General features: G+C 34.8%; 1 protein-coding gene across 3 annotated transcripts in view; it reads left to right on the top strand.

Annotated features, from left to right (window-relative positions):
* CPEB4 (cytoplasmic polyadenylation element binding protein 4) overlaps window positions 1-20,429 on the top strand; it is a 60,586-nt gene that overhangs the window by 5,030 nt on the left and 35,127 nt on the right. For all 3 annotated transcript variants that reach the window (XM_014053782.2, XM_014053783.2, XM_014053785.2), the window contains exon 3: window positions 10,928-11,009. In XM_014053782.2, coding sequence (XP_013909257.1) covers window positions 10,928-11,009 — 82 coding nt within the window. The remainder of the gene's footprint in view (window positions 1-10,927; window positions 11,010-20,429) is intronic.

Raw genomic sequence — 20,429 nt, 5'->3', positions numbered from 1 at the left:
TTACTTTGTTGTACGATGCACGAACTGGGATGATTGTTTTAAAAAAGCATTGTCATTTCATGCTAATATGCGTCTTTACTAAAATTCAGACCAGAAGCTTGTAAGTGCCTAGGCCTGATTTAATGGAAGGCGAAATAAGAAAATCTATTCATCCAGCGCCTTAGTTTTGTTATGACAATATAGAAGACCACACAATTGAAAATGGATATTGGCATGAGGCGAGAACCCATTTTTGCCTTTAATAATGATTGTTGTCCTTGTTTTTCCCAGTTGGGATGTTGTTGCAGTGCTGCATGAGGGATCTTTTACAGGGTTGTTAGGAAGAAAATAGAATGGGCTGCATCTGTATTGTATTTATTTGCACCCTTGGCTCCTTGAAGTTTTAAAATCAAAATATTTTCCTCTAACAAAGATGTTCAGTGATATCCACAGATTTAATGCTACATTAATAACGAGGGAAGCGATGGTAGCTGTAGCAGCGCTAGTCAGTAGCAGTTGCCCCCTAGTGCACAGATAAAGGGTAAACAGCAATTACACAATGCTTGCTGGTTTTTCTTGCTTGTTTGCCAAAGTGGCAGCTCTTTAAAGATAGGTATGGCAATTTGAATTGTCCAGTTTGCGTTCCCTGACAGGAAATAGGATACAGTATAATGTGAGCTTTGTTTGCGTCCCTATGTCACCTTTTCCCTTTAATACTTTAGCATGAGAAAACTAACTGCATACAGAGCGAGTAAAAACTGCAGTGCAGCTCCCAACCAGGAGCACAACCACAGAAGTATGGAATTGTGCACGTGGTTCATATTCTCTTTGATTTAAAGAGCCAGTCCGCTTTAAAGATGCAAGCAGCGCATGTGCTATATCTAATGTGACAGGTTCAAACATTTCGATCTGGGAGTGCCAGAGGAAAGATTGCTTATTGTTGAAACATTAATGTGTTTCTGATCTTTTTGTATTTTAGAATACAACCTGCTTAACATTCTCAAAATATAATACAGTACATGGTATCCATGCATTAATGCTTTTTGCAGAGTGCTCTGAACATTTGAAAGCACTGATTAAATCTGGGCGGAGAGGGAAAGAGATACAAATAAGAATACAATTTACTTAAAGAATTTTCTTTGCAGGGGAAAAAAATCTTTGCTATCTTTATTTTTCGTTTTAAATAGGGACACAAACTTCTGGTGAGAATGCAGTGAAGAAGCAGCCCACATATTTTTCACAATAAAAATGTATACTTCATCATTATGATGCAATTTGGAAGCAAATGTATCAATATTACTGTAAAACGTATACTGGTCTTGTTTTAAAAAGAACATCCGCAGCTTTTTTCCCCACTGCACTCGTAACAGAATGTAGAGGCCTATCGGTAATAGTTAGGTTTCAAATAGGCTTTCACGTATGCAAACATGTCTTCCCTGCTAGTGTACTTCCTTGTAGAACAGGGACACTGTTCTGCACTAAAGACAGTTAAGGTTGAAACAGGAAAACTTATCCTTGCTGCTAGGCAGAAGTCCAGTTTCTAAAATAAATAGCTGTATGCTTATTTCACTTGCCCTGAAGGAATTTATTAAGTTGAAACATGCAACTGCTGCATACTGAGTATTCTCCCACATTTAGCTGTTAAAAAAATGATTCCAGCAAAAATAAAATAAAATACTAATGCTTTTTAAAAAATCTAGAGCTTCATTGAAACAAACAAGGTTTTGTGAACCTAACTTGCTTCTTGATAGCAAGCAAGATGTTAATTAGGTTAGTGGTATATTCTTGGCTCCAATAAATTGCTTGAAGAAATTGTAATGATTCTGATACACCAAGTAATTATATTTTAATTGGATACGCTACATTTATCTTCTGCTAAATCTGTTTTTATTTGTCCTAAATATGTGTTCAAAGAAAGGCAAAATGGAGTTACTACTTCATATGCAAAATTATAAGACTGGTAAGGAAAGTAGAAAAATAAATTATAAGGAATGGTTGATTGTTATGAAGACAAGCATACTAAGAACAGCAGACTTTGTTCTGTTTTTTTAAAAAAAAATTCATCCAAATTAGCTATGTGATAATAATGCGATGTTCTGGATTAAAAGGAGTAAGGCTGTTTTTAAATATTTATCTGATCTGCGGCCTGTCTTTGACGGTATTTGTTTTACTTATTGCTCAAGAAGGTTGAAATGAGATTCAGTGTTTTAAAGAAAGCATGCCTGTACATCTGACAGATGTTGCTAAAGTTGAATCATCCATTGTATGAACCTGTAGCTCCAGCCCGGCATTTTGTATTGTTAGGTTCACAGTGGCTGTTCTTCATATAAGGCAATACATGCTTGTCCCATTTTTCTCCAACAACCCCCCCCCCCCTTTTTTTTTTTTTACATAACCACAATCTGGAATGTACATTGGAACCTTTTATTTATAGTCATGTTGTTCTGGGAATTGCATAAGAAAGAAAGAAATATGGACTAGAATGATCATAAATGTATGACTGAGAAAGCATCTGGGGCAATTTTGATGCACTCCAAAGAAGTATTTTTAGGCTGTCTTTTCCCACCATAGCATTTTCCATGGGGAAACATGAAGTTGACAACCTGTAGACTTCGAATCGCTTTCAGTAGATTTTCATTTTCCCCCTTGTAAAGGTAAAAAAAAAATGAAAATACATATAAAGATACACCATTTATTTTAAACATGGTGTTCAGTTTACAGTTTGGTCTCCAATTACATATGTTTGTGCAAGTTCTAATACTAGGGTTGCCCTCCTAAAAAAAGAAACTGTAGTGTATCAGTCTTTTCTATTGACTAGTTGAGGTAGGGCAAAATCTCAAAATGATAAAAGGCTGGGAGCCACTTGGTAGTAATTGAAGATTATCTCAAATCAACCAAGTCCAGGTGATTTTATGGACATGTCCATTTTGTTTTCTTGGCAATAAAACAATAGAAATTTGCCAAATATTTCTTCTGGATTTTTTTTGTCTAGTTTTCACCCCTGGTGTTCCTCCAAGTATTAACCAGGCCAAACCCTGTTTAGTTATAAACCCAGCCAAGGTTAGCCAAGTGCTGTTACTACTGATATTGCTGAAGACTAAGACATTTAGATAGAAACTTAGTGTTTACAGTACAGTATTGAAGGCAAAATGTGTTTTTGGGGGCATATGGAGATAATCATTTAGTATCTATCAATAGCTCCTTAAAACAGCTGCATTTTTCCCAGGATTATGTGACTACCCTTCTAGGTACATTATTCCCTTTGAACCTGAAGCATGTTTAGCCTACTGATTATGTTATGTTCTAATTAAGTGCAATAGATGAAAAAAGGGAATGGATCATTAAGATTAATATCTTATTTTTCCAAGATACATAATACATATTTTTCCATCTGTATTAATTTGGAAGTATTAGCAATTTCCCCCAATTTGTTATCCTTCAGGAAAGTTAGCTGGTTAGGAATTATGAAAGTTGAAATCTAGAAGGACTGGGAATGTGGAGTGGAGGAGGGGTAGGCGTGTATTGATCTATCTATGTTCCATTGATGAAATATAGGCTTGGATCTGGTTAGTACTTGAATGGGAGATCACTGAAACCTTCTAGGACTATAGGTTGAATTGGGAAATTAAAAAACGAAATCCTAGAAGAAGGTGGTGATAACAATGAAAACTACATGCATCTGCCCATGGATTCATCAGCAGTTGAGCTTGACTCAAAGGGGACTTTATACTAAATATCATATGATAGAGTGAATAATATATGGTGGGTGGATATATGCCTGCTGAATAAAGAAAGGCCCAGATAAATTGTATCATCACTACTTATGTTCCTGAGTCCTTCATCTTCAAAGATTTCTTACTTTAAAAGCACCTATTTAAAAGCCCAGGCCTTTGTTCCAAACAAATTTGGCACACCCAAGCATGCTTTTTAAAAATTTTATAACGTTTGTTGTTGTGTTCCAGATGAGATTGCCTCACCTTGGCAAACATTGGAACTTTCATCAGTTACTGTTCAGATGATAGCAACACAAACTGACTCATATCTTGATGCTTTAAACTGTATGCATGCTTTACTTAGGTAGGAACTAAATATAAAACCACAAAGATGGGAACTCATTGTGGTATTGTGGTGCAAGAGGTTACATTAATGGTTGATGTCCTAATTTTGTATTCTTGTTCCTCTTGCATCGTACTAAAGTTTTTGTAACTGCAAAATCCGATATTAATAGCCTTGATTAACTCATTATATACTTCTATAGCAGAAGATGGGACTAATGCATGAATTTCAGGACTCCATGCTATCTTTTATTCTTTTCTTTTAAAAGTTTACAGGACATGATTGGGAGGTAATTAAAGAGTTCCCTTCCTATCTCCCATCTGTCTCCCATCAAACAAATTGTCCCATCTTCCTCCTCCATATGTTGAACTTGGGGGAAGGATACTATTAAATAAAGAGATTTGGCTACTTCTGAAAAAACAATTCGGTGTTTTAGCCAGTATTTACATTGGCTTTCAAAAACATATATTGCTGTGTTCATTTGTAGTAAATTCAGAAGGATTGTAGTAAATGCGATGTACGCAGAGATTATTTTCATTTTTATTGAAGGGATTGTAGATATAATTGGAACTATGATTTCAAACTGATGGCTTTCCATTTTGAATGTCACAATGAAACAGTAAATTTTTTATTTAAATTGATACATTATGGTTAAAGCAAGAATGTAAAACAAATTGCAGCCATATTATGTTTTATTTCCTCTCCATATGTCTGAATTATTTTAAAATAACTTTAAGCAAAAAAAGCCAATTTTCTTCTTTTTTTAACAGAGTAAATTATGGTAATAAAGAATATTCACTGAAGTTTTTTGCTTTATATAAAGCAAATGTTTATCAGTACCATTTGGCCCCCTTTTTACCACACAGTTGTAAGGTTTAATTAAAGTCTTATATGCTTTTTGTGCCCTGATCAAATGAAGAAAATAGTTTAAGATCCTGATCTCTTTAAGAAACAGCTGTTACCATATTTCCTTATTTGTTGACACTCTTCTATCTTCAAGGGAATAAAGTACTAAATTAGTACTGTAACCTTGATTAGTCAGGCTGTTATTAGCACAATTATTTGTGTGTTCTTTGTAGAGTTCACAGTTCAGGATCTTGTGTACAAGTTCTTTAAAAAAACCTTTAACTTAAAAACTGTTATACCATGCTGTGGTAAATGTGAAGTACTTTGTTATGGAGCTGGTCACAGTTCTTATATAAGCATAGTCATCAAACTGGATTGATTTACTCATGTAGGTAATGCGTGGCCATGGAAGTGTCTGTTCAGCTTGTTGTGCCTCATGGGAGTTTGGGAGGGGGTATGTGAGTTAGTTGGCAAATTTACTGCATGTCAAAAGGGATTTGTACATACGTATTTTTAGAGAAAACCTACTGCTGCAAATTTTACGGAGAAGCTCATGAACAAATATGCAAACATTCTTCATACATTGACAGGCAGTGGATTTGTTTCCCTCTTTTGGGATACCCACATCAGACAACTAGCATCTTGTAATGTAACAGATTAAAACAGCTTCTTTCAGCTTTTGGAGAAGTTAAAACTTTGTGTGAGACCATTCTGTGCTTTCCGATAAAAAGATGTGAGAGCCAAACCATAAATTCTGAAATAATGTAAGGTAGCCTTTTTGTACCATATCATGCCAGAATGAACTTAACATTTGCCGCTAACTTATGTTGAGTTAAATCTCCGAGCCATCAAGGCAGTTTCGTGTCTCTTCCAAAATCTCATCCAGAGCTACATAACATTTTTTGAAATTTAGACGTGAACTAAAATGAACAGAATTAGGAGTCTTCTGAGTGAAATAGTGTTTTTGTTCTTCTCTTATTGGAAAAAAAACCCCAATTTCCCTTTTTAAATGTTAAGGCAGGGAATGAAAGTAGAAAAAAATATACCTGTTTTTATTACATGCTGTAATGTACTAACCAAATGCTATTCAAGGATACCCAGTTTTATGAAAATGATATGTTATAAATACAAGACCACATTATCTAAAAAGTAAACCTACTTTATTTAGACGTTGATCTAATTCCTTTATCTTCATTTCCAGTGTGTACCAATGGTATTTAGTTGGTCATTTTTAAAATGTATTTTGCTTAGACCACAAGGCAATAAAATTAGAAGTTCGATTCTTATATTTCAGGAGTATTTTCTTATTTGTTCATTTGTTTCTATCACTGTGTCTTTTCTGTGATACTTGCTGCCTGATACTATTCTGTGTATGGGACTCTTGAGTGGCAGTTGGGTTAGGATCATTGGTACATCTTTATTACATGAACATCTACATTTACAGTTTGATGAACTGCTAAAGAAATCCAGCTAATCCTCGATTTACAACAGTTCATTTAGTGACCATTCAAAGTTACAATTTCACTGAAAAAAGTGACTTATGACCATTTTTCACACGTACAACTGTTGTAGCATCCCCATGGTCACGTGATTTCCATTCAGATGTTTGACAACTGACTTACATTTATGATAGTTGCAGTGTCCAGGAGTCATGTGATTGCCTTTTGCGATCTTCTGACAAGCAAAGTCAATGGGGAAACAACCATTTTATTAATTTAACAACTGCAGTGATTCACTTAACAAATGTGACAAGAAAAATTGTAAAATGGGGCAAAACTTACTTAACAAATTGCGGGCTAAGTTATGATTGTAAATTGAGGATTACCTGTATATGGACTAATCCTTTGCTTGTAAGCTTTTAGAAAATAAGGGTAGTGGATTCCTTATTATCTGTACCTTATTATATTTTTTCTTTGAAGAAAGATTTTAGTTTATTTCACAATTATTATTTGGCCATTTAGTATAATAAAATTTTCCAAGTTTTAATTTCAGGATATTGGGTAAATGTGAAAAAATCTGCTAAAAATATTCAGTTTATGGAAAAGGTATAGAGGTTATTGCAGAATTGTGTCACTTTTTTCAGTTTTCCTATATTAACAACAGAAAATAGACTCTATATTTCCTTTAGTGAGGATGGTAGAATAAAAGATGTTGACATGCAGAGATAGGGATATATACAAAAGATAAGGAATGGGAATATATCCATCAATATGTACTATTTTTAAATAAAAAATGGAGTAACGGTGAAAATTAGTTAAAATTATTTATGGGCTCAACTACTTGTCAATCTGGTAGTGTGAACTAATGCACCTCTACCTTCTCAGCTTCTAAGAATGACAGTTAAGGGAGTTTCTGTTCAAAATTACTGTTACCTATATTTTTTCACAATAATTGGTTGTTAGCAAGTCTCTTGATGCCTAAGGAAATGTATATTTTAAGAACATGTAAACAAAAAGTTTGTGTGTGGTACATGCTTTTTTATGTCTTTAGATGTGTTGAATTACTGTGGAGTCATTCCTGGTACATTTACAGACTTATTTTCCAGTTATGGATTTCTTTTTCAATACTGGATGCTTTCACAGACATTGTTATAAGCTATATCAAGGTGAAAAATCTGATACTGCACTGAGTTGATGCCAGCCTTTAAGTAATTATGCTGACTGAATGACTAATTCAAAAACATTTCAAGTTTTTCTTTAATGATCTCCTACATCCAAAATTTAACTATTTTTTTTAAACATATATGATATCTGGGGGTTTTATTATGTTCTACAAAAGGACAAAGAAGTGACTAGAAAGTGCTGTAAGGCTGAAGAGAATTGGCATCCTTGCACTGCTGCATAGCAGCATGGAGTTCTGATGCCATATTACCATAAAACCTGGCTTTGCCGGCAGGCCTGGGGGTGATGAGTTCCCTCCCCTCTCGACATGTATGGTTGTGCGACTGTTGTCTACTTTTATTATTTGTATTTTGTCTTTTTATGTTCCCCCTTTTTTCCCCCCTTGAATTGTTCGCTGCCCTGAGTCCTCCTGAAGAAGGGCGGCATACAGATAATAAAATACAAATACAAATACAAATATTAGATTAATATGAGTTCTTCACCAGTGCATGATATCTTAGCAAGAATCAGCTGAATTCTTAATAAAAATAAGTACACATTAAAAAAACATGTTACATTAGGTTTGTTGTTATTGTTAGTTGTGAAGTCGTGTCCGACCCATCATGACCGTATGGACAACATTCCTCCAGGCCTTCCTGTTCTATACCATCCTCTGGAGTCCATTTAAGCTCACGTCTACTGCTTTGATGACTCCATCCATCCACCTCATTCTCTATTGGCCCCTTCTTCTTTGCCCTCAATCTTTCCCAGCATTAGGCTCATTGTATTTCTAACGCAACTATTTTATAAATTTTGAAGGAGGGTTTTAACCTTGACATAACACTTTTTAAACTGGAGTATACTCATCACAATTCAATTCTATCAATTTTGCTAAGAAAAATAAATGAACTGTTCCTGACTTATTTTCCAGTTATGGATTTCTTTTCCAATACTGGAATTTCATCTCTATATGAAATTAACTTGTTAATATACTCTCTTTAGAGTATTAAAATTGATATTTCAACCTTAAACATACTAATAAAGTTCAATGATAGAAAAGCTTTGCTTTATATTTTACTTTTTGTTTTCTCATTGTAGATGTTAAGTCAAATAACTGGATACTGAAATGAGGATAATTATTTAGTAAATATAGTAAATTCATTTCAACATTTCAGTTTTTAAAGAAAACTGAAAAGAGAATTGTTGTATTTTTAAATTTTACCTACTACTCATCATTCTTTTGGAAATGAGAATGGAAGATGAGCTGGCTTTGAACTTGAAATGCATGATGTTTTAGGTATAGAAGAGTTATCAAACTGAACTATATGAGTAAATCGAAAATAACATTTTGTTTGCGTCCATGTTGGTATTGTTTCACAGAATTGTAATATGCATAGATATTACATGGTTTGAAATCTTCAAAAGAAGTTCTATAATTCTGAAGCTGACAGTATTCAAATGTTTCACAGCAAATTTTATCTTGATTTTTCAAAGTCCATAGATTTCTGTTTCAGATATTCGTAAAGCCAAGAGTGTCAAGCTCACATCATAATGGTGGTGTAAAGTGACATATCAGGACTTTCCCCCCCTTTGCTAAACCGGGTGTGGGCATGGCCAGTGCATAACTCACCCGGCCCGTGGGCCAGAAGTTTGACAGCCCTGCTTTAAGCAATGTATATTTTTGAGGGACTTTTTACTCCTTCTATTTAATTGTGTCCAATTTTTGGAAACTATTTGCAGTTTACTTGGCAAGGTTTTTCAGAAATGGTTTCCCTCCTTCCTAAGGCAGAAAGAAAGTGACTGGCCCAAGATCACCCAGCTGGCCTTGGCCTTAAGGCAGGATTAGAACTCATGGATTCCTAATTTTTCTAGCCTGATGCCTTAACCACTACTTCGTGCTAGTTTTTATTAGTAGTGCTATGCATTAATAAATATAGTGAAACAAAGTAAAGCTAGAAATCAAAAAGTGGGTCAATACCAGAGCTTAATATTAATTAAGAACATAACATTAATTAATCCATTTATGTTCCATTTTTTCCTTCAGAAGTTTTCCTACTCTCAAGTGAGAAATAAATTATAATTAGATGTTTGACTGGATCAAAACCATCCATTGAACTTTATGGTTCTGCATCAATTTCAGCTTTATACAGTTGTAGACTAGACTGAAATGTAAATTATACTATAATTCTAACTAATCTAAATGCAGATTAATCTTGTTACCTGAAATACCAGGCAATCTGGAATACCAATATTATTAAGAAATAGCATTCTTATACTTTTTTGTGCAGTAATTATTGCTTACTGAAATTATTGATAGTTACTGTTTATAGGATATTGTATAGTACAATACCTAATTATAAAGTACGTAGTAAATGTCCTCTAGTGCTATCTTACAGGATTAGTATTTATTTTAGAAATAATAAATTTTGGGAACTTTGGATATGAAAGAACACTTTTTTACTTACTATCCACAGATAATTTGTTATAATATTTAAACATGTTTCTTATGTTTTAATGATTTTTATCTTGACATTTTACTGCTCTATTGATGTTTATTAGGATTTGGGAATGAATTTTAATTACATAGTCCTATATTAATAATTGTGTTAACTATAATTCCTTATAAAATAATTTTCACTTAAGTTTGAAGTCCATGGCTTTTAGTTAAATTGTAGAGGATCAAACTGATTACATTTAGTATACAGCACTTTCAATCTGCATTTTCATTTTCATTTGTATTACAGCAGTATAATGAAATATAAAGCAGAAAATCTCAGAATAGCTATTTATGAATTCTGCATGTTGACAACAGAACCATACTTATTAAAACATAAGAATTATACCTTCTAATATAAATTGTCACTTGGCATCTAAAACTGTATGATTCAGCCAAGGAAGTGTTGCTGGAAAGAATCATAGAAAACAATCATAATGTGCTTTTGTATCTATTTCTCAATGGAATGGGATCCTTTTGAATAGATACCAAATAAGGATATGCCAGGTTCATGTCAACAGAAGCAATGTCTAATATTCCAATATAAGGTCACTTTTTATTTCACTTGATTTGACTTTATTGCTGGCAGACTAAGTTGTAGGCTGATGAGGTTTTTTTTGTAATATATGAATAATAATTACTTAAAACATAAAAGCCATTATGTTTTGAAATTATATTTTACTTTGTTGATATTGTGTGTGGTACTTTGAATAATTTTTTGACATGGGAGGAGCTAGAGTTCTAAAGGATTGTTCAGGTATATGTACAGTTTTAGCAAATTCTGCAAAATGTGGCATTTTTAGACATTTACTAAGCCATTAATAATTTTGTAGTTAATTTCTGCTTCAAGTTCTTATATTTAGAAGTGATTAGTACATTGAAAAAATAACTGAAAATGCTCTTTTGCTTAGCTTACCTCCTGCTCTAAACTGTTCTTTGTGTTTATTTGCAGGATCGTACAAGAACTTTTGACATGCATTCACTGGAGAATTCATTAATCGACATAATGAGAGCTGAAAGTGATTCTCTGAAAGGTAACCTTGGATTACTATTTTTTGGGATTAAATAATTAGAATAATCTAGTTGTACAGAGTTGTAGAAAGTTCAATTTATATTACAGTTAAAGCATTTACCACCCATGTGTCCTTCACCAATTCTCTCAGTCTTTCATCATAAGCAATTAAATCAAAGCTACCATTGAAAAATCCCTTTTTCATGTATGTACATGAATAGACTTATGTTTAAACCATTTGTTTCAAACAGACCCTTTTCTAACCATACTCACCATACAGTCATTATGCTTATTCTCTGTTGGGTCCCCAAATGGCCCAGTCACTTTTCCTGTACGCTCTCATCTCATTCTCGCCTATCTGTTCATGCTCTCTAAAGGATTATGAGAGGTTCTGAATGTTAGTCAGGCCATTAATTGGTATTAATATTGAAAAACAATGAAAGAAGTGAAAGAAATAAGACTAAAAGTGGCATAAGTACAGGGTGAGAAACATGAGTTCTGCATACAAAATGTTTAGAAAACAGATTAATCTCTCAAATGAATAAACAGGAAGTGGACATAAGGAAAGAGAATATAGAAGCCACTATTAAATTTCAGTGCAATAAAAGTGCTTGGAACTATACTAAGAGAAAGTCTGAAAAAGCATACTTGCTGAAACAATGAAGTGAAAAAGTCTAAAAGCCATGAATGTGCTTAAAATAAGGGAGATACAGATTGTATAGCTATTATAGAGCTATCTCAAAGGGTAGGATTGAATATAATACTATAAACATTAGTGCCCCAAAATTATGAAAATATATATCCTAATATAAATATTAGGATAATTATTAAGGCTTCAGGTAATATTCAAATGTGAATGTAGTTTACTTACTGAATAGCTTAAAAGTTTCATCTGTATGAAATGCTTGAAAGAATAGTTATTGTTTCCATCTAGAAAAGGATAGGTAACAAAAGAAAATTTTAAGAAAACCTTGCAGGGGATTACTTTCTTAAGAGTGCCTAAGAAGTTGCTTGGGAGAACTTTGATTGAAAGGATACAAGAGGTGACTAACAAACCACAATTTGAGAGATATTACATCTTATGCTGGTTGGAACCATACACACTAGATATTTGCTTTTCAACAGTTATTGAGAAAGGCATGATAGTGAGAAAAACATACATTCTTGTATAGAGAAAGCAAGTATGATGAATAGGTTTGAATAATGGGGTGTCTTGTGAGAATGTAGGGTTGAAGGTTGATCACTGATAAGAATGGTAGTGGAAGGAAAATGCATATGAATAAATTGGATACTTAATAAATGGTACAATATTAAGCAGGATGTCGAAAAAGGATGTGTGATATCCCCTTGATTGTTTAATTTATTTATGAATAAATGTGTAAAGATACTGACAGGGTTAAAGGTATGTTAGTTGGGGAGCTAACTTTGTGGGTAGTCTTATGCTGTTATGCTGCCCAAGAAACCAAATAAATTGCAACAAATAATAGATAATAGGTATATCATATGAGGCTGGAAGGAATCTGGAAATTAAAGTATTAAAGACAAAAGTATTTGTATTTGAGAGAGAAAATAGAGAGAATTATATCAAATTTTATCTAAGTGGCCAAAGATTAGTGCATGTACTGTGTTTCCCCGAAAATAAAACAGGATCTTATTTTCTTTTGACCCCCGAAATATGGCCTTAGCCTTATTATCGGGGGAGGGGGCTTATTATTTTGGAGCCAGGCTCTTTGGGAGCCTCCTCTTCGGGAGAGCAGCTGCCCAGCAAGCCCCTCTCCAGCAGGGCAGAGTGTTGCTCACCAACTCAGCGGTATCCCGAAGGAGCCAAGCCATGCAAGCGCCAGTCCCCCCTTCCCCCCTGCTTGCACAGCTTGGCACCTTTGGGATACCGCTGGGTCAGTGAGTGGCGCTCTGCCCAACTGGAGGGGAGGGGTTGTCCACTGGGTTTATTTTTGGGGGAGGGCGTATATTTTTGTCCACTCCAAAAATCTGGCATGGCCTTATCTTCAGGACATGTAATATTTTCAGGGAAACATGGTAGCTGAATTTGTATAACTTGGTACAATAGTTTGCAAAGATGGGCAAATGATTGGAGAAATGTTAAGACATTAAGAGGCTAGTAGAAGGATGGTAAATAATATGTGGTTTGTTTTGCGAGGAATAAACATTTTTCAAAAGAAGTAAAGAAAATGAGCATTGGGTATTTCAGGAGAAATGTAAAAGAAAGTTGAGTGCAGAGGAACTGCAATAGGAACATAAAAAGTAAGTTAAATGCAGTGAAAATGCAGTAGTTTAGCAGTATATGTGGTAAACCCAAAGTGACAGGGCCAGGGATGAATTCATGATGAATGACTAAATCCAAAAGGAAATTGCCAGTACAAAAGTAGTCTGTTGAGGTGGCTTGATTAAAATGACTGAGGATCAAGTTGCAAAAGAGATAGCTAAAGAATGGTTGAATAGTTTGAGAGAGAGAAGACTGAGAAAGCCATGCTTTGATGCAGTTAGAACATAGAATATAGAAGTGTACGACTGGAAAGGCCTCAAACGTCTTCTAGTCCAAACCCCCTGCTCAAGGTAGGAGTCCTTATATTATCCCAGACAAACAGTTGTTCAATCTTTTCATGAACTCTGTCTGTCGTGAAAAAAGGATAGGAGGGATTGTGTAAAAGAAGGGGGGAATTATATACAGTTGATATGTAGGAGTTAAATGTCCTGTTACATGATACGTTATCCTTAGTTATATGAGTGAGTTGATATGATCCTAAGAAAAGAGAGGCAGGAACTTTGAAGAGCACAAATCGATGTTTGAAGAGAGGTATGGATGTGTGGGAGCAAGGATGTTTTACAAGAACAGAAAGATAGGGAGTCATTATATGTAGTGTTAATGTTTCTGTTAACCAGATTTATCTATGTTTTCTCTTTCTTATCTCATATGTTTTAAGTTCTTTTCTGCACTTTGCATAATACTGCTAATCTCAAAGGGACTAATGGGATAAGAGTTTGTAATTTTAAAACAATTGCTTTTTCTTTTTATTTGATAGTTTGTCCTTACTGCAGTTTTTCTTCTTCTTCCATTTATCTCAAGAGAAAGCTAAGCATGTGTTTATCCCTAATGCCTTCCTTGAAATAAATGCAATTATGAAGTTTGGGATTTCCAATGAAGACAAGAGATTTAAAACTGAAGAAAATTCTACCAGTTGGCATATTTTTCTCCAATAGTAATAATTACACAGTATTGGGCAATTGCTCTCATCTGGTACAGGATTATTATGAGAAAGCAAGAAAATTTGTTTGATTATATGGGGAGTAATTAAGGATTGGCAGGTGAACTATGAAAAAAGAAGAGTTAGTCACAGTCTAAAATTAAGCAGTCAAGGCTTGGATGAATGTTTTGGCTCATGTAAAATTACTGTACACTATGACTCCTCTCTGGGAGTCATCTGAAATACAACATGATGCAGAATCTGTCACTAAATGGAATAGGAATACATAAAACCCACATGATCCTTTCTTTAAATAATTTGTTTTCCATGCCTGCTGGCATTTTGAGAAGTGTAGTCCTCATGTGCTATAATACGTATATGAAATTTTACATTACTGGTCATGTTAAGTGCTCCAACTCTTTCAGGCAGCACCCAAATCTCTGAGTGGCCTGAGACTTGAATAACTAATACTATGCTGTTAGAAGGATGTCTGAGAAAATAATCACAGACCCCTCTTATCCTGGACATTAACTATTTCTTGGGATGCCACAATAGGGCATTGCATGCCAAACCAACTAGACACAAGGATAGTTTCCCCGCCTTGTACCATCAATCTGTTGAATACCTAATCCTCACAGTACTGTCTTATGTCTTATTCACCCATGTTTTATGGCTGTACTATTATTACTATCCTTCTCATCTCCTGCACTACTCTGTCTTATTAGTATCATTATTAAGATTATTTTTACTCTGTTGCTTTGCATGTACACTGAGAGCTTCTGCACTGGAGACAAATTCCTCGTGTGTCCAGTCACACTTGGTCAATAAAAAATCTCATCTCATCTAATCTAATCTCTTTTCTTCTCTCCCATCCCATCCCATCCCATCCCATCCCATCCCATCCCATCCCATTCTTCTCACCAAGGTGTATCTGAATGAAAATATGTCTAAAAATTTACAGCATCAGGAAGAAAAGAGGCCATTTAAGTAACTCAATATTTCTGTTTTAATGTAAAGTTCCTTCAGAACAGAATGGTATGAAAGTCACTTGCTTAGTATGGAGTTAATGCTTAAAGTAATCTTTACTTACATGTTTCTGGGTTTTATGTGTCTGAGGCTGCATTTGCTTAGTTTATCAGGACTTTTGCTCTAATTAGTAGGTTATTTTTGAGGAGTGCTAAGGCAGATTTATGATCTTCCTTAAAAGTATATGTTTTCTGTTTTCACAGTTGTTGTTAATGGAATTAACTTTTTAAAGTTACTCTTGACTCAAAGAGTCCTAAATGCTTCACTGATTGGCAGATTGGTACTACCCACTTCTGGAGGTGAAAAGTAATGATTGGTATTAATCTCCAAGCCAATATAATGTTTTAAGATATGAAATCAAGTACTCAAGTAAAACAGATAGTGAGAGAATCTGGCAAGACCTGATTAACTGGCCTTTCCTTTCCACGGGAAAAAAAAACTGTTCCAGGATTGGTTGGCCTTCTCTTCCATGACCTTTGATACTTTTTCCTGTATTACTATTTCTAGAATGAATTGAAATCCCTTTGTCTTGTCTAAAAGCTGGTTCAATTCAGCATAGATCTAATTTACTAAGTGGTGTCTTGTAACTAGGCAACTTCTATTGCTTGAACACTAGGCATGTTGTGGTTTAATTTCAGCTGGGTATCATTTGATGTGGAATCCAACATCTTTAGGAAAATTATTTTATTTGCCCTTGTAATGTTTAATTGAAAACTATATGTTCCATACTATCTTTCTGGAGAATGGTATTTCTGAAGCTATACATTATCTATTGAGGATCTACAGCTTGTATGTGGGATAAAATGGAATTAATTCCAGGCCAATATCTGTGTGTGTGTATGGGGGGGGGGGCTTGGTAGATGGAATCGTAGCGTATGTAGGCATAGCTGTTAAGCCATCTCTTCTAGGAATTGACACATATACACACAAACATTAAAGGCAACTAGAATAACATTTAACATAAAACATCCATTGATACGTCAACAGTGAAGGGTTTGTCTATCATTTGATTGAAAATTCATGACATATTTAATGTTAAAAGTAAAATGAATCAGTACTTTAACTGTTCAGAAAAAAATATTATAATTCTAGGTCCAAGGCTGTATAAACAGGGACAAAGTAGGATTATGGGGAAGCATTTGAAAACAGAGACTCCCAAAGCATCTTAAAGCAAGTGAAGATTCCATCCTTGAAGTAGTCTAGCAGTTGCTTCCCCTGGAAGGTATAGACAACTGCTGTGAATTCTCTTCCTGGTGATCTTTATGTGTGTGGTTTATGTGTAATCCTTTGGGAAGAGTGCTTTATTCATTTTATACTAAAAGACTTTTGCAAATCACTTCTTTTGAATGCTTCCCACAGTCCTAAATGAGAGTCATATTTTAAAAGAATTAAATATATCTTCAGTGTCTGGTTGTAATCAAAATATAACACTGATATCCATGTCAGATGTTAGAACTGATTTTCACTTCTGAAATCAGTTATGAACCATGATATTTCTTCAGGAGTCTATGGTTTTGCATTCTAAAATTTAATCATATTCTTTGATATATAGTCCAGAAAGTCCAATGTCTCCTGAAAAAGCACCTTTGGGACAACCATGAGTTGGATGACTGAGAATCTCTACAGTCTTTGATAAATACTTGGGAGAAAATAGCAAGTTTCAAACTTTGGTCACTGTGAAAGTATGCATATATTAGTTGTTTTTCTCTAATATGTTATGTCAGTGGACAGTTAAACAATGAGAAAGGTTCACATTGAGAATGTTGATCACAGAGACAAAGATAGAAAATGTAAGGTGCCATAGCTAATTTACTGTCAAGAACTGTAGAGGGCATAGCACAAATCATATAATTTTTCCAACTTAATTTACCGAGCACAATAATGCAGAAGAAAAAAAAAAGAACAATACACATTTTAATTATGCCCATTTTAACTTTATCTCACAAACAAAGGTCTCTTGAAAGCCCTCCTGGAATGTATCATATTTAGATGTGATGCCTTTGCCATTAATTGTCTGTATTCTGTTGATTCAGGGAGAAAGACCTTTCATTTACATTAATCTGATTGATTACTTGTGAACTTTGAATATGGAGGAGTCTAAACTCATTTGTACCGAATGTAGATTTTTTATATTTACTTTTCCTACTAGCAGGTACTGCTCTCATCATCCTTAATTGCAGAAAAGAATTGTTCACAGATATAATTAATTTGGCAAATAAGTTTTAATTACAACAAAACCAGAGTTTAGTCCATACATTTACACTGAAATAAAATTAAAGTAGAGACTCTATCCAAGGATAGCAGTAGAACGAGAAAAAGGAAGATATGGCTAGTTGAAGCTGGTATTTTAGGAAGGTATCAATGGAAAGAGAAAGTAATACAAAATATGTTATTTTTTTTTTCACAAACCGGCTATTCTAACTAGTGGTAAGCAAAGTAAAAAAAAATTCCACCGTAATAATAAAACAACTATATTTAAATATTATAGCCTCATTCAAGTAGTATGTTCATGCATTGGCTCACACAAGCAGCAATGCACATATATTGCTGAATGGGCAGAAATCCTGGAAAGGAAAAGATCCTAAGATCAAGGAAGAGGGTTAAGATGAAACTGAAAATATGAGCTTTTACTTACTGCTCTCTAGAATGAAAATGAAGGCAAGTCAAGCTGTTGTTACTGTGGATTAAAAGAAGCAAATAAGGCAGGGAGGTGCTTTACTGCTGATATTTTCCATTCTGATACTGAGAAGAAGGGAAGCCACAGTGACTTCCCTAAGGCATATTTATATGGGATGGGGAAGGTAAATAAAAGAGATTGTTTTCATTAGTCTGAAGGGAGCTAGCTTGTAGATCTAATTGGCTATGCTTTTTAGGTTAGGTGTTTCAAGTAAGAGCTGGAGAAAATCAGCATTTTTCTATCCATAAACAAGGAATCTTAGTTAATAACTCAAATACTGCAGAAGTAATTGCTGTAAAGGATCTTATACAGGTACTGTATATTAGGTATTTAGTTTGAAATGTTTATTAAAGTTAGCTATGATTTGCTATTTGGCCATTCCAAACGTTGAGAAGTTCTTACAATTTATAGATATAGGGTTTTGAAAAAAATATATCCCAAATAGATATAGAGAAATAGCCCAGTATTTATTTATTAATTAGATTTGGGCAAACAGAAATATAAGTACTGCTTTCCCCCATATTATAATGTATTGATGGTTATGCCAGTGGTGGGTTCCGGATTCCGTTCCAACTGGTATGGTTTGAATGGCCCCGGTGTCACCTACATGCACTCGTGCGATGCACGGGCATGTGTTATAATGTCAAATGACGCTTCCGCAAACCTCCACAATGCTTCAGCTGCTCAGCAAAGCGTCATGCAGGTGCTGTACGAGCCATGTAAGGAGCTTGGGCGAGCAGGTGGGCCCTATGGAGTACCGTACCGGAACGGTACCCAGTGCTCTGGGCAGGATCCAATACGCCCGTACCGGGGTGTACCGCCTGCCACCCACCACTGGGTTATGCCCTCTTTAAAGTAATATCAGTGAACTAAATGAGAGCTTTGTTGTTTGTGAATTTTAGAAAGATCTTAATCTAAACTTCCAAAACATTCTAAACGTCATAAGACAGAATTGGCATAGCAAATAAAGATACCAGAGTTAGCATCTGTGAGCACCTTGTTATGTATTATATTCACAATATTCTTAGTGGCTGACACATGTTATCCATCAAAAATTCTATAATAAATATTGATGGATTGTGGAGACAAGAGAGAAGCATGACCATCTTAATTTATTTTAGCTTTCTTATAATAGCTGTTGTCTTTTAGGATAAAAGAGGATGGAACATCATTAAGAGCTAAACAAGAACTAAATAAATAGACATAAACAATGGATGAATGGAATTAGATGTCCAGAGCGCTCCCATCTCTCACCCATCCTTTATTCTGCCTCATTTCAGAGAGGCAGAGACCATGTACAGAGAAATGGATTGTGATTCCTTTTCTTGCACAAAGACAGACAGGTTAAAAAAAAAAAAGTTAGAAGCATGCTTCAATTAAGGTTGGCTCTTGATGACTTCATGAACACAAATGTGCAGCTTTCTTGGCATCAGTACATTTTTTTTTCTTTTGAGATATCTTTAGCACTGATACTCCCTGATAGTCTTCCTTCTGAGCCTTTTTAATCCTTCTTAACACATGAAACTATCCAGGCAGATTGATATATGCTTGTCTATGCCTGACGAAATAGAGCCTATCTTTGTGTATTCAGCAAAGCCTAGAATGATTTATGTCAGCTATTGAATCTTTGGAACATGATGAAGACTATGAGGAGGGAACCTGGTCTCTGACATTTTGTTCACAGAAAAGCTGTTTCAAGAGGCAATCTGGCCTCTAGAGGAATTTCAGAAATACATTCAATGCTTAAGCAAGAATACATTGAAGATATTAATATTAAGCAATTAGCTTAAGGCTGAAACCATTATCATATAATTAATACTTTTATGTGAATTGCAGTGTTTTTCTTTCATCTTACACTGCAGTCTGGATGAGAAGATAAATAATATTATGCATGGAACACTGACATCCTAAATGGCAGTTAATACTGCTAGATTGTTTTTTCCTTTTCATTTCCTATACTTTTAAGCTTTCTAAATAATAGAATGTTAGTAATTTCAGTCATAATATATAAACATTACTGCCTTGAAATCTGCATTAAAATTCAGGTAGTTCTTGACTTATGACCATAATTGAGCCTCAAATTTCCATTGCTAAGTGAGGCAATGAGTTAAGTGAGTTTTACTTCATTTTAGGACCTTTCTTGCCATAGTTGTTAAATGAAACACTGCAGTTGTTAAGTTAGTAATAGCAATAGCATTTAGACCAGAAGTGGGCTGTACTTACCTTAACAATCGGTTTGCTGGTTGTGAACGTGTGCCTTCTGCGCATGTGCTTCACTCACAGGCATGCCTTTTGCACATGTGTGCGACATCAAAAACAAGGCTAAAGGCTAGCATAGCATCACCCACACCTACACGCACACCCACACCCACAGGTCGCAACTATCGGTTCGCCCAAACCGGAAGCAGCCCACCACTGATTTAGACTTATGCACAGCTTCACAGTACTTTACAGCCCTTTTTAAGCGGTTTAGAGAGTAAGCATATTGTCCCCAACAATCTGAGTCCTCATTTTACCGACCCTTGTAAAAGGGATT

The sequence above is a fragment of the Thamnophis sirtalis genome, unplaced genomic scaffold (genome assembly GCF_051295495.1).
Source record: "Thamnophis sirtalis isolate CommonGarterSnake01/CBP01778 unplaced genomic scaffold, rThaSir2_p1.2 scaffold_3, whole genome shotgun sequence".
Lineage (NCBI taxonomy): Eukaryota > Metazoa > Chordata > Lepidosauria > Squamata > Natricidae > Thamnophis > Thamnophis sirtalis.
Note: the sequence above shows the minus strand (reverse complement) of the source record. Positions and strands in the feature narration are given on the sequence as shown.